Genomic DNA, 14,530 nt, shown 5'->3' on the forward strand with positions numbered 1-14,530 from the left:
TCAAACCTAGGATTTTGATTAAGTCAGAGGCCACCTTTACATGGTGATTGCTTCAGCACCTAATATCTTGATCTGTAGGTTTAGATTTTGTATTGTTATAAAATTCCAACTGTTAACTAATGAAGGAATAAGATAATCAAATTATTTGAATGTTGAGAGTGTTTTAAACTATTGGTTGTCAGTATCACAGAGGCCACTTTGATCAATATAGCTGACCACTTGCTTCAGCTAGTGGGGTCTGTGCCAGTGTATCAATGGGCCACACACTGTATATCTGGCCTTGGAATTTCCTTTTGGCCCACATCCAAATAACATCCTGTATTGTACAGAAATTTCTTAAAAGGGAATCTGGAGAAAGGAATGATTGAGAAGACAAAAAAATTCTGGTACCACAAGTGCTGGATATAAATATATACTATACTAATAAGATGAAAAGAACTATACACTGTTGAACAAGGTGTGAATGAGGGAAGTAAAGACCTGATTCTTGAGGGATTGGTGCAGAGAATAAACTGGAAAAGAAGGCCCTGGCTCAGTATTGAACAAGCAGAAATGGTATCTGGAGTGAATGGTCTGGGACTTCTCTTGGCTAATAAGTGTCTTCAGGCAGGGTTTGGCCATGTCATTTCTAGGCTTACAGCAAATCCATAATGTGACTGAATTGTGTTGGATATGTCAAATACAAAAGCCCTATTTCTGTGTTTTTAATTAGGTATCTACGTTGGATGGAGTTTTGGAAGTCCGAAATGAGCATTTTTGGACCCTAGGTTTTGGCTCATTGGTATGCTTTCTATATATTACTTTAGTTTAAGCATAGTTTAAAACATAGTTATAAAACAAAGTTTATAAACATAGTTTATACTTTTTAAAACTAAAAAAAGTATTTCTTTAAAATTTTTGTAGATCCTTTGATTCCCATTACTGTTCAATAAAGTAAATTTAGATGGATTTAGTAACCTAATTGAGATTAAGGAATGTTTTTCTTCATTCATTTTTTTCCTTTCAAACTAAATGATCTCAATACTGGGCTGTCCAAAAAAGAAAAATCCATAGTCATACATTCCTAAATACAAAAATGTTGCAGAAGTAAAATGTGCAATTATTTTCTTTTTTATTACCTTTCTAATTTTGGAGATTTTTGTTGAATATGTTAAAGAGTTATAATAACAGCTGCTTCAGCATAAAATTCCGTGTTTTCTAGTCCAATTTAGACCTCATTACCGAAGAGATTTTGTTATGGCATGATTTTATTCCTGTGTCAGGAATGATGAGGAAAATACAGGAAAGTACCCAGAAAAAAAAAATTTAAACAACCATAATCCTATTGATGTTTTGGTATTAATACTTGTATACTTACTCTCTTTAGAAAATGAGGTCATGCTGTTTTATAATCTGCTCTTTTCACTTAATATATAATGAACAGTTTTCCATGTTATTAAATACTATTCTACAATATCATTTAAAAAAATAGGATTTTGACTTTTGTAACATAACACAGATTTCAGAGGTAGGCAGATTAGGGTTGGTCCAACAGCTCAATGATATCACTACTTTGCAGTCTTTAGTTTTAGGCTTATACTCTTTTAGCAGAAAATGGCTGCTTCATCTCTTCCTTCTCCTTCTCTTCCCCTCTCTAGTCTTTTGGATATCTAAAACTCATTCTCTAGTAAATTCTTCAGGAAAGGCCCTTGGGAACAATATTCTCTAAATTTTTGAATGTTGAAAACAGTTGTGAACATTATACTTGAAAATCATTTAGCTGGATATAAAATCCTGAGCACATATTTTATTTCCTTGAGTTTCTTAAATATATTACTCCATTTTCCTCTGGCATAAAGCATTATGGTGATAAAGCCTGATGATACATAGTCTGATTTTTTTCACCTTTATATGTGACTTGATCTTTTTGTTTCTATGCCCAAAAGATTTTTTTAAATTAATTAATTTATTTTTTGGCTGCATTGGGTCTTAGTTGCTGCGTGCAGGCTTTCTCTAGTTGCGACGAATGGGGCCTTCTCTTGTTGCAGAGCACGGACTCTAGGCATGGGGGCTTCAGTAGTTGCAGCACATGGGCTCAGTAGTTGCAGCTCAAGGGCCCTAGAGCACGTAGGCTTCAGTAGTTGCAGAACTTGGGCTCAGTAGTTGCAGCTAGCAGGCTCTAGAGTGCAGCCTCAGTAGCTGTGGCACATGGGCTTAGTTGCTCTGCGGCATGTGGGATCTTCCCAGACCAAGGATCGAACCTGTGTCCCCTGCATTGGCAGGTGGATTCTTAACCACTGCGCCACCAGGGAAGTCCCTTGCAGTTCACTTTTTTTTAAATATTTATTTATTTATTTGGTTGTGCCAGGTCTTAGTTGAGGCAAGCGAGCTCCTTAGTTTGGCTCGTGGGCTCCTTGGTTGCAGCACGCATGTGGGATCTAGTTCCCTGACCAGGGCTTGAACCCAGGCTCTCCCTGCATTGGGAGTGTGGAGTCCTATCCAATGTGCCACCAGGGAAAGCCCCCTTACAGTTCACTTTTAATCATTCTTTTAATTGTATTGATAGTAACAAACTAGTAGACAAGTGTTTATTTAGCTGGGTGGCTTATAAACACAATCATCTCTGCTGTTCAGAACTTGGCCATCCAACAGCTACACCAATGTGTTGCCTAATTAAGACAAAGGAAATTAGTAAAACAAGCTTTTGGGCTGCCAGGAATAATTGTCACAAAAGCCATAGATTAATGCAAACACCATTATCATAGGACACTGTTCAAGCTCATACTTGGAAATGGTTTTCACTTATTTTAATTGCTTTGCCTTCCATATCAGACTGAAAGAGGAGATACAGTATCTTTTATAATTTTGTATAGTGAAAACTGTGAGATTATCATCTCACAGTGGCAAAGGAAAGGGAGAAATCAAAGATGACTCAATTTGTAGACGTGGCTTGTCTTACCTAAAAGTAATAAAATGGAAGTCAAATTCAAGCAGTAAGATATTTTCTTTATCTCATGATTAGCAATAACTCTCTTATTAGTGCTCAAGCCATGGATTTAGACCCATTGTAACTAAGCCAACTATTTTGCTAATTTAGGTGCTGTTATAGTTTTTTCTTTTTATGAAATCTGAGTTTATCTAAAAATCAACAATGTCTGCTATATATTTTATTTACTATATATTTTTGTTCTGTCTGTTGCTTGTTTTTTAGTACGTATTTTTATTTAAGTTTTTATTATACAAATATACCCCATTGTTAGAAAAATTAGAACTTAAGTCAAAAAGAACAAAAATCCTTAATAATTCTACCATCTAGAGATAAGTGCTGTCATTCTTTTTCCCCCCAACATAGTGATTTGATATTTTTATAGATTATACACCATACTAAATTATAAAATATTGACTGTATTCCCTGTGCTGTACATTACATCCCTGTGACTTACACTTATTTTATAACTGTTAGTTTGTATCTCTTAATAACCCTTCCCCTATTTTGCCCCTTCCCTCACCCCTCTCTCTGGTAACCATTAGTTCTCTGTATCTGTGAGTCTATTTTTGTTTTATTCTGTTTGTTCATTTGTTTTGTTTTTTAGATTCCACATATAAGTGGGAACACAGTATTTGTCTTTCTGACATATTTCACTAAGCATAATACCCTTCAGGTCCATCCAAGTTGTCGCAAATGGCAAGATTTCATTCTTTTTTATGGCTGAGTAATATTCCACTCTACGTGTATACCACGTCTGTATCCATTTATCTGTCAGTGGGCACTTAGGTTGCTTCCATATCTTGGCTATTGTAAATAATGCCACTATGAACATTGGGGTGCATTTATCTTTTTAAATTAGTGTTTTCATTTTCTTCAGATAAATACCCAGGAGTGGAATTGTTGGATTGTATGGTACTTTCGTTTTTAATTTTTGAGGAACCTCTGTACAGTTTTCTGTAGTGGCTGTAACACTTTACATTCTCACCAGTGATGTACTGTGGTTCCCTTTTCTCCATATCTTTGCCAACACTTGTTATTTTTTATCTTTTTGACAGTAGCCATTTTGATAGGTATGAGGTGAAATCTCATTGTGATTTTGATTTGCATTTCCCTGATGATGAGTGATGTTGAGCGTCCTTTCATGTTCCTGTTGGCCTTTTGTATGTCTTCTTTGGAAAAATGCCTATTCAGGTCCTCTGCCTGCACCCCCGCTTTTTTTTTAATTGGAGTGTAGTTCATTTACAATGTTGTGTTAGTTTCAGGTGTACAGCAAAGTGATTTAGTTATACATATACACACGTTCATTCTTTTTCAGATTCTTTACCCATATAGGTTATTACAGAATATTGAGCAGAGTTCCCTGGGCTATACAGTAGGTGCTTGTTGGTTATCTGTTTTATATATAGTAGTGTGTGTTTGTTAATCCCAAGCCCTTTTTTTTTCCTGGCCGCACCACACGGCATGTGGGATCTTAGTTCCCCCACCAGGGATCGAACCTGTGCCCCCTGCAGTAGAAGCAAGAAGTCTTAACCATTGGACCACCAGGGAAGTCCCCCAAGGCCATTTTTTAATTGGGTTTTTTTATTTTTGATCTTGAATTGTATGAGTTCTTTATGTCCTTATCAGACATATCATTTGTACATATCTTCTCCCACTCACTAGGTTGCCTTTTCATTTTATTGATGGTTTCCTTCACTGTGCAAAAGCTTTCTAGTTTGATTAGGTCCCATTTGTTTATTTTTGCGTCTGTGGCCCTTGCCTGAGGAGGCAGATCAAAAAAATACTGAGAAGACTGATGTTAAAGACCTTACTGCCTGTGTTTTCTTCTAGGAGTTTTATGGTTTCAGGTGTTAAATTGAAGTCTTTGATCTGTTTTAAGTTTATTTGTGTATATGGTATGAGAAAATGTTCTAGTTTCATTCTTTTGTATGTAACTGTCCAGTTTTCCCAGCAACACTTATTGAAGGGACTGTCTTTTCCCCATTGTGTTTTCTACCTCCTTTGTTGTCGATTAATTGACCATATGTGTGTGGGTTTATTTCCGGGCTCTCTGTTCTGTTCCATTGATCTATGTCTGTTTTTGTGCCAGTACTATACTGTTTGTTTGTTTTTTTGGGTTTTTGTTTGTTTGTTTGTTCGTTTTGCAGTACGCGGGCCTCTCACTGTTGTGGCCTCTCCCGTTGCGGAGCACAGGCTCCGGAGGCTCAGGCTCAGCAGCCATGTCTCACGGGCCCAGCCACTCCGCGGCATGTGGGATCTTCCCAGACCAGGGCACGAACCCGTGTCCCCTGCATCGGCAGGCGGACTCTCAACCACTGCGCCCCCAGGGAAGCCCTATACTGTTTTGATTACTGTAACTTTTATAGTATAATTTGAAGTCAGGGAGCATAATACCTTTGTTCTTCCTTCCCAAGATTGCTTTGTCTATTCGGGGTCTTTTGTGGTTCCACATAAATTTTGGGATTACTTGTTCTAGTTCTGTGAAAAATGCCATGGGTATTTTGATAGGGTTGCGTTGAATCTGTAGATTGCCTCGTGTAGTATGGACATTTTAACAATATTAATTCATCCAGTCCATGAACACAAACCATCTTTCCATTTATTGGTATCATCTTTAGTTTCTTTCATTGGTGCCTTATAGAGTATGGGTCTTTTACCTCCTTGGTTAAATTTTTTTTACTTAATTTATTTTATTTTATTTATTTTGGCTGCATTGGGTCTTCATTGCTGCACACGGGCTTTCTCTAGTTGCGGCGAGTGGGGGCTGCTCTTCATTGTGGTGAGTGGGCTTCTCATTGCAGTGGCTCCTCTTGTTGTGGAGCGTGGGCTCTAGGTGCATGGGCTTCAGTAGTTGTGGCTCGCGGGCTCTAGAGCGCAGGCTCAGTAGTTGTGGCTCACAGGCTTAGTTGCTCCACAGCATGTGGAATCTTCCTGGACCAGGTCTAGAACCCGTGTCCCCTGCATCGGCAGGCGGATTCTTAACCACTCCACCACCGGGGAAGCCTTCCTTCGTTAAATTTATTCCTAGATATTTTATCCTTTTTGATTCAATTGTAAGTGGGATTTTCTTGATTTTCCTTTTTGATAGTTCATTATTAGTATATAGAAATGCAACCGATTTCTATATATTAGTTTTATATCCTGAAACTTTATTGAATTCATTTATTAGTTCTAATAGTTTTTTGGTGGAGTCTTTCGGGTTTTCTATATATAGTATTATGTCTTCTGCAAATAGTGATAATTTTACTTCTTCCCTTCCAATTTGGGTGCATCTTATTTCTTATTCTCCTCTGGTTGTTATGGCTAGGACTTCTAATACTATGTTGAATAGAAATGTCAAGAGTGGGCATCCTTGTCTTATTCCTGATCTTAGAGGAAAAGCTTTCAGCTTTTCATCATTGAGTATGATGTTAGCTGTGTGTTTGTCATAAATGGCCTTTATTATTTTGATATATGTTCCCTACATGCCAACTTTGTTGAGAGTTTTTATCATAAATGGATGTTGAATTTTGTCAAATGCTTTTTCTTCATCTATTGAGATGATCATGTGGTATCATTCTTGATATTTTTCTGTGTGTTTTAATCAAACTATGATCATTGTTTTACCTGTTATTTTACTATCTTTTAAAGATAAAATGTATGATGAACATCTTAATCAAGTTAATAAGCGTACTTCTAACCATCATTGTAATGCCTGGTGCTCTCTATCCTAGTAACCTAGGCTAGAAACCTTGAGATCGTCTTTGATGACTTCATCTCCCTCATTGATTATATCCAGTTGAGAATTAAGATCTCCCATGGAGGGCTTCCCTGGTGGCGCAGTGGTTGAGAGTCCGCCTGCCGATGCAGGGGACACGGGTTCGTGCCCCGATCCCAGAAGATCCCACATGCCGCGGAGCGGCTGGGCCCGCGAGCCATGGCCGCGGAGCCTGTGTGTCCGGAGCCTGTGCTCCGCAACGGGAGAGGCCACAGCAGTGAGAGGCCCGCGTACCGCAAAAAAAAAAAAAAAAAAAGATCTCCCATGGAATATCATGAATCCATCTGTCCCTCTCTGGTCCCACTATATCTGTCGTATCTCAGCCTTCTTCATTTCTAACCTAGACTGTTGCAGTCATTTCCTGACTAATTAGCAATTATCCATAACTGTAATTTTTCTGAACATTAATTATTTTACTTCTGTTTGATTGCTGCAACTAAAACTCCTTATTCATGGTTTTTAGAACCCCCTCCTAGCCTTTCTTTTTACCTTTATTACCTAACCTTTCTTTCTTCTTTCTGTTCTTCCTTTCCTTATTTGTTTCCTCCTTTCCTCTTCCTTTTCTTCCTGTCTTTTCTCTCTTTCATTGTTTTTCTGCTCCCTGAAATATTATACTTCTTTTTTTTTTTTTTTTTTTTTTTTGCGGTACAGTGGCCTCTCATTGTTGTGGCCTCTCCCGTTGGCGGAGCACAGGCTCCGGACGCACAGGCTCAGCGGCCATGGCTCACGGGCCCAGCCGCTCCGCGGCATGTGGGATCTCCCCGGACCGGGGCACGAACCTGTGTCCCCTGCATCGGCAGGCAGACTCGCAACCACTGCGCCACCAGGGAGGCCCCAATATTGCTTATTCTTGCCCAAACATGCCATGGGTTTTAATTGCTATTCCCTCAGCTTAGAATGCCTGTCTCTGCCTTTTGAAACTTCATTTGACCACCAACCCAGATCAAATGCCATCTTCTTTTGAAGTCTTCCTCAGTTGAATTAATACCTGCCTTCTCTGACCTTTCAGTGCATTTTCCATATGCTTCATTTGTATTCTGCTTTGTGTTACAACATGTCTGCCTTCCTCCTACATGGATTTCTTTTTTTAATATTTTAAAAAGTCACATTTTATTTAGAGTCATAAATTATTTTATTAACTCTTTTCATTGATAATTACTACTAAGTAGTCTTTAAGGAATATCAAGACATTAAGTTTTCCCTTGTTTTAAAGAAAATACCAAGTAATGTTACAACCAAATCATAAATAAAATGTTCATTTCTAATGGAATTTTCAGTAGTATAATTCTAAGCAGTCTCTTTCATATGATTTTGTCCCTTTTAGGCTGGATCTGTTCATGTGAGAATTCGACGAGATGCAAATGAACAAATGGTTCTTGCTCATGTGACCAACAGGCTGTACACACTAGTATCTACTCTGACTGTTCAGATTTTCAAGGATGATTGGATCAGGCCTGCCTTACTGTCTGGGCCTGTTGCAGCCAATGTCCTAAACTTTTCAGATCATCACATAATCCCAATGCCTCCTTTAAAGGGCACTGACGATTCCAACCCTGTTACATCAACTCCAGCTAAACCCAGTAGTCCACCTCCAGAATTTTCATTTAACACCCCTGGAAAAAACGTGAGCCCAGTTATTCTTCTTAATACTCAAACAAGACCTTATGCTTTGGGTCTTAATCATGGACACACACCTTATAGCAGCATGCTTAATCAAGGACTTGGAGTTCCAGGAATTGGAGCAACCCAAGGATTCAGGACTGGTTTTACAAATATACCAAGTAGACATGGAACTAACAATAGAATTGGACAACCAAGACCATGATGTACTGTAATTTAATTTATTTTTATGAGGAATATTGACTCCTTGACTTCCAGTTTATTTAGTAATCCAACGTTGCATCGACTGTTCAATCATTTACTCTAATTAGAGAATAGTAGGTTTGTTCACATTTCATGAAACCAATGAAACTATATTTTTGTAAAATGTATTTGGGGCAGTGAGAACCTTCTAAATGTTATAGGCTTTAAATAGGCTTCCTTTAGAAATCTGTTTCTCTAAATTTGAATTTTGCTATCTTTGGTTTCATAGTTGACTGCAGTGTGATATAACACTACCTTTATAAGAGAGCCACTTGATGGAGTGGATCTGTCACATTATTAAAAATATAATACTTTCTTCAGTGAAATTTATAAACATGCTTCTTGAGTACACATTTTAGGAAAAGAAAAAGTCCATTTTAAAAGTAAAAGTCTCTTTTATAGATTTTCCAAACATAATTGCTACAGTTTCCTTTGAGGTCCTCCTGAATTATGTCTTGCAAAGTAAAAGCAAACATTTTTATCAGAAATTTTAAAACATATTTTACCATCTGGCACAACTTGAAATTTTTACTTATCAGTTTTTTAATAGTTTTTCTCATTAAAAAATTTCAGTACATTTGTAAGTGGCCCATCATTCTCAAAGTGTTTTATTTTGGTTAAATAGATACCAAATCCTTAGGTGATATGCAGTGAAGGAATCCCAGTTTTCTGTCTTACATTTAACCAAATACTGACATAATGATAGATTTATCTTTTTTGTCACCTTTTCATCGGTTGACTTTAATTTCTCATTTTATTAACAAAATATATCACATATATTACCAAAATAGGTGGAATTCCATACGTAGTAATACGATTTAATCTTTTTTCAAAGTTGCATGAACTATTTGAGTTTACATTATATAATTTTACCAAAACATAGTGGACCCTAGGTTATAGAATACAGTATTGTTATATCTGCATTAGGCAGTTTCTAACTTTTTTTGTTTTGCTTTATTGAAAACAGTGAATCGAAGTGTGAGAATCATGTAAATTATTTTAAAATTATTTTCCAAATGCAAATGTTAAGGACTTTCTAACATGGCCAGCATTACTTATAAAAAGTATAACAAGCAGCAGTCACAGATTACCTATGAGATTTTTTTTTCATTTTATCATGAGTTTTATAATTAGGGTTTAAAAATGGATTTTGAGAGTGGATTCAACTTTTCTAGAATCCAGTACTTCTGAAGATTTATGACATTTCCAGCCATCAGCAGCTATCTAGAGAAGTTTTTTTTTTTAGATTTTGCAAGTTTCTTCAATAAACTCATCCTCTTTTAAATTTGAGCAACACTCCCAAATCCTGTTTCTTTACAGTAGAATCATAAACATCTAAGAAGCCATCTCTGTCGAGCAGAATTGTAGTCATCCTGTGATAATAAGTGACCATGTCCCAAATAACTTTTGCTTGATGAGGAGTTGATCATTGTCTTTGACACCTGCAACCCTGTTCAGGCAGTTGACCTGCTGAAGAAATAGAGCCCACGCTACCTTGACTGCCGGGGAAAGTGAAACTTTGTAAAATGTGATAAGGCAACCTGTTCCTTGACATTTGTCTTATGTTCTCCAACTATTACTATACCTATTATTGGTCTACTATTACAGGGTGATTTTTCCTCCATTGACCTCATCTAAACGTGAATTCGGGTCATGCATGAAATCTGAAGAACTGCCGTGTACTGAGTGATGATTAAGAGGTATGTGCTGCCATGCTGTGCATGTCTTCTCCATCTCCAGGGGATTTTTAAAGTACCCAGGTACTGAACACAGTTCTGTGAGATGTTAAACGCCTATTTCCTTAACACCCATTTAGAGGTAGCACCTGTGCAATTAATTGTCCTTCCAAAGGTGCTTTGATACCCACCTACACTATTTGAGAAGTTGTATATGGGTTCTGAAAGAATTGGCTCTACTTGCTGAAATTCAGTAGTGCCAACTGCTTCAGGTGACATTGTTCCGGCATTGTTATATAAAGAAGTCTTATTTGCCAAGATCTGACCAGGTTCTGGATATGAAAATAAGAAGCTTGCCCAGCATAGGCCTAGATGTAGTAGCCTTACTAGTAAATCTTGCCACAGAGTTACTTGAAGCTAGACAAAGAAGCAAGTTTGAATTAAGTACTTGACCCATGGTTTGTGATTAAGAGCAAGCTTCATGGAATATGATTAATCCTGTTTGAGAAATTGCTATATTATAATGGAAAAAAACACTGGACTAGAAGACGAGATTTGGATTCCGATCCTCATGCTGCCACTATATAAGTAGTTTTATAACCATGGGCAAGTCATTTAACTTCTGTGAGGTTTCTCATCTGTAAAGTTAGGGTGGGAAATGAAGTAGTTGATCTGGAAACTATCAGCTCTAAAATTGTATGACTAAATCTGCAGAATATATGCCCACTTGCGAAACGGAATATTGTACCTAGTATTTCTTTTCAGTGACTACCTCAACATACAGGCCAAGTGTTACCTATGCCAATACCCGAGCCATTAATTGGAGATGCCATGAGAGCAGAGGGTAAACTACAGGATGACACCATTTTGGTTTTTGTTTATTTCAGACTTGCCTCAGCTTAAATCTGTTTAGATTAAACAGATTTTTCTTAGACTTCTTTCTTTGTGGGGAAGGATTATTTTTGGAGGTGGTGGGGAAAAGATTAGGGCAGGGTACCCTTAGCTTCCATAGGGTACAAAATAATGGGGTCCGTTTTTTCTTTCTTCCTTAATCTCTGAAGTCACAGATGGAATTACATACATGCATCAGCAACTGGTTTAGCTACTCATTCAAGCCTCTGATTTAGCTACTCATAAACTGCCAATTTTTTGCTTAACTAAAGATAGCTGATCTTTTTGGGGAGTCTGATCTGCTTCTTATGTAAGAAAATAATTTTTACATTCCAAATTGTTTGAATTAAACTGTTTGAATAAAGAACATACATGGAGTTTTCTCTCTGCTTTTAAATAATTTTGGCCTGTTCTTTATTGGTAACTTTATCCCATATTCAGCAAATGCTTGTCGAGAGTATAGTACATGCCAGGCCCTGTACTAAGTAAATGTGCATACAATATATAAATTTTGGTGACCTGCTATTCTTGAGACCAAAGGGAATACAAGGATAAACAGGAGTCCCCTTCAAGTAACTGATACTCCTAGTAGAAGTGATGGGACACCAGAACTATTTATAGATGTCAAGTTAAACTCCCTCCCATTTCCTCCTCTTCTTTGGGCTCATTTTCTTGGCATCCTCCTCTTTTCCTTCTCCTTTTTATTTGAATGATGAAACTAAGAAAGTAGATTTCCATGGAAGAGGCCAGCTAAGGAGGTGATGGTGCCACACATCATCCTGATATCAGTAAAAGAAGAAAAAGTTTAGAAGGGGTGAATTAGGCAGACACTGCAGGATATTTTGTAGGTGTATAGTGGATTGCCATTTACTTTCAGACTCTTGGACTAGATGAGCAAAGATTTTTAAATCACCAGGCTGAAAGTAATGGGGTCCCCAGAGCATTCATGGGCTTAGGCTACCCTTTAAGCAGTTACTAGTTTAAAAGCACCTTTAATAACACTGACATCGTCGTCATCAAATTGCCAGCCAACAAGCCTAGCTTCTTGGAGAAAAGTTAATTTGGATAGCACATGGCTAAGTTTTCTGACTAATGATGCATCAGGTAAAAGGCTTTTAGTACTGAAGTCAAAAAACACCAGTTGCTTAAGATTCTCAAATACACTCATGAAGGCAAGCCATCCATCACTGCTCACACAATTTCCTGCCAAATCCAGCTGTTGGAGGTTTTTCAGAGGGTTCATTTCAAAAAATGCACCTGAATAAAAAGATAGAAATAAGTATGTTAGCTGGAAGCAAAACAACTTTTTTTTTTTTAAGAGACCATGTTTGGACTAGTGCTTTGCTTAAGAAAGAAATCAGAATTCTCTGTAGTTAGAGCAGTGATTGTGAACCTGGTCCTTTATATTTACAAATTATATTTTTCCTAAAATGTAAGGGAATCTGATAAATATTTATTAGTATAGCAAACCAATATAAATGAATTATATATTTTCCCTTTTCCTGACTCTTCCAGGAAATGGAAAATTGCATAAAAATTGAGGTATGAGAGATGCAATTAGAATATTCAGTACCTGTTTTCAAAACTGGAGTCGGACTTCGACAATATTAGGTCACTTCCTCTTCTGAAGAAGCAAACACTACCTAACTATTGTTCCTTTGGGTGTGGAATATTCCTAACTGTGAACTTGAGTAAGTAAGTTCCTTCAGAATCTCAAGATTTGGAGCTTTGGGCTTATTTTTAACCCTCCCTAGACTCTTCAGGAACTTCCTCTTTTCCTTACAGAATAGGGCACTCTACCTCCTACAAAGGGAACATAAACATCCTAGCCATTTCCATGAAATCAAAGATAACACCCTAAGGAATGGAGGAGTAAAGAAAATAGGTTTCTGGGTCTGAAAGACTGCACAGAGCAAAGCCACCCCAACTGCCTGGACTGCCCACTTCTGAGTATTATAGGAGAGGGGAATAAAGCTCTGTGTTCTGTAAGCCAAGGTGTGGTTGGGTCTTCTGTTACACCAGCTTAGCCTGTGCCCAGCCTAGCTCATACATAGGGCCTCACTTTCTCCTCTCTTTCTCCTTCCCATAATGAGCCCTTCTCTCTTCCTTATGGGTAACTTTCTTCCTGCTCTCTCTTATCCATCATGTTCAAGTCCTTTCTGCCTCTGCCCTCTTTCCCATATGCTTCCCAGCATGGCATGTGGTCAGTCAAAATACTGGTTGCCAATTAGCATGTCTGTATATAAGGCTCTTTCCCCAAAGAGCAACTTCATTTCTCCTTCCCAACTAGTAGAACAGATTTCACCACCTAAAAGGAACTTTAACAGAGAAGAATTTCAAGCCCATTCCATCCTCAGAGGGTAAGCTCTTTATACAGACTGTCTGCCAAGCTTAAAGAATAAGAGAGTTTCTTGCATAATTACTAGAATGTGGGCAAGCACAAGAACCAAGAACAAGCAATATAATCCATAATCAAGGGCATGCATTTTGTTCATTTAATCTGCAGAGGAGCAGACTACTGAGAGAAGAGGAATCTGTGACATTTAGAGCTGTAGGCTGTACGTGGGCTGTGGAGAACACAAGTGGCTCGGTCCAAATTTCAGGCAGAATCTCAAATCCTCTGGGTAGAAGGATTCTGATCCTTGAAGGTTCCTACATCCTAAACAAAACTCAGGTGTGGCCAGAGACCACCCTGTAGTTCCCCTGACCTAGAGCTCTTACCATTTATTCATTCAGCAAACATTTTTGAGTGCCTACTGTGTACCCCGGGTTGTGCTAGGGTGCTGGAGATATGTAAAAGGACATACATGGTCTCTGACTCATTGGGCTTATAATATAGTGCGAAAACATACATTATAAAGTAATTGCTGGCACAGCATTGTAAAGCAACTATACTTCAATAAAAATAAATTAAAAAAATAATTAGATGGGTGTTAGGTGCTGTGGGTAGGTCAGGGTGCCCTGGGAGCACACAAAGGCAATAGGTTTTGCAACTTCACTTTGTTTCCAGAGCAGTGGCAATTGGGCTTACATGCTTCAGGAGTAAGGATCCTTCTCAGGTAGTATTGAATTGCCTCCAAGGAAAGGCCCCACAAAGGAAGAGTCTATTTTTCTTTCCTCATCACCCACAGTGAACCTAACCCCCTCCCTCAGGTGCACAGAGCTTCCTATCAACTTGTGCCTCACTCTAAAATGTGAAGAGAACAGTATAGGAATACCAGACAATTGAGAACAGCCGCCAACAAGGAAGGCTGTTCCTTTGACTAAAAGCCAAACAAAAATGAGGCAACATAGGGAACAGGAAAAACGAACTCCAAAAACCTAGTTTTTTTCACAGACCCTAAAAAGTTACTGCGTCTAACACAACAAAAATAA

The 14,530-nt window shown here is 38.0% G+C and overlaps 2 protein-coding genes across 2 annotated transcripts in view; one reads left to right on the top strand and one right to left on the bottom strand.

The window, feature by feature from the left end:
- SLC30A6 (solute carrier family 30 member 6) overlaps positions 1–11,484 on the top strand; it is a 38,793-nt gene extending 27,309 nt beyond the window's left edge. Inside the window, exons 13-14 of the mRNA XM_060117709.1 lie at positions 713–781; positions 8,050–11,484. Coding sequence (XP_059973692.1) covers positions 713–781; positions 8,050–8,550 — 570 coding nt within the window. The 3' untranslated portion in view covers positions 8,551–11,484. The remainder of the gene's footprint in view (positions 1–712; positions 782–8,049) is intronic.
- A 635-nt stretch (positions 11,485–12,119) lies between these two features.
- Positions 12,120–14,530, bottom strand: part of NLRC4 (NLR family CARD domain containing 4) — a 48,283-nt gene continuing 45,872 nt past the window's right edge. Inside the window, exon 8 of the mRNA XM_060116937.1 lies at positions 12,120–12,412. Coding sequence (XP_059972920.1) covers positions 12,120–12,412 — 293 coding nt within the window. The remainder of the gene's footprint in view (positions 12,413–14,530) is intronic.

This window comes from Mesoplodon densirostris, chromosome 14 (assembly GCF_025265405.1).
Source record: "Mesoplodon densirostris isolate mMesDen1 chromosome 14, mMesDen1 primary haplotype, whole genome shotgun sequence".
NCBI lineage: Eukaryota > Metazoa > Chordata > Mammalia > Artiodactyla > Ziphiidae > Mesoplodon > Mesoplodon densirostris.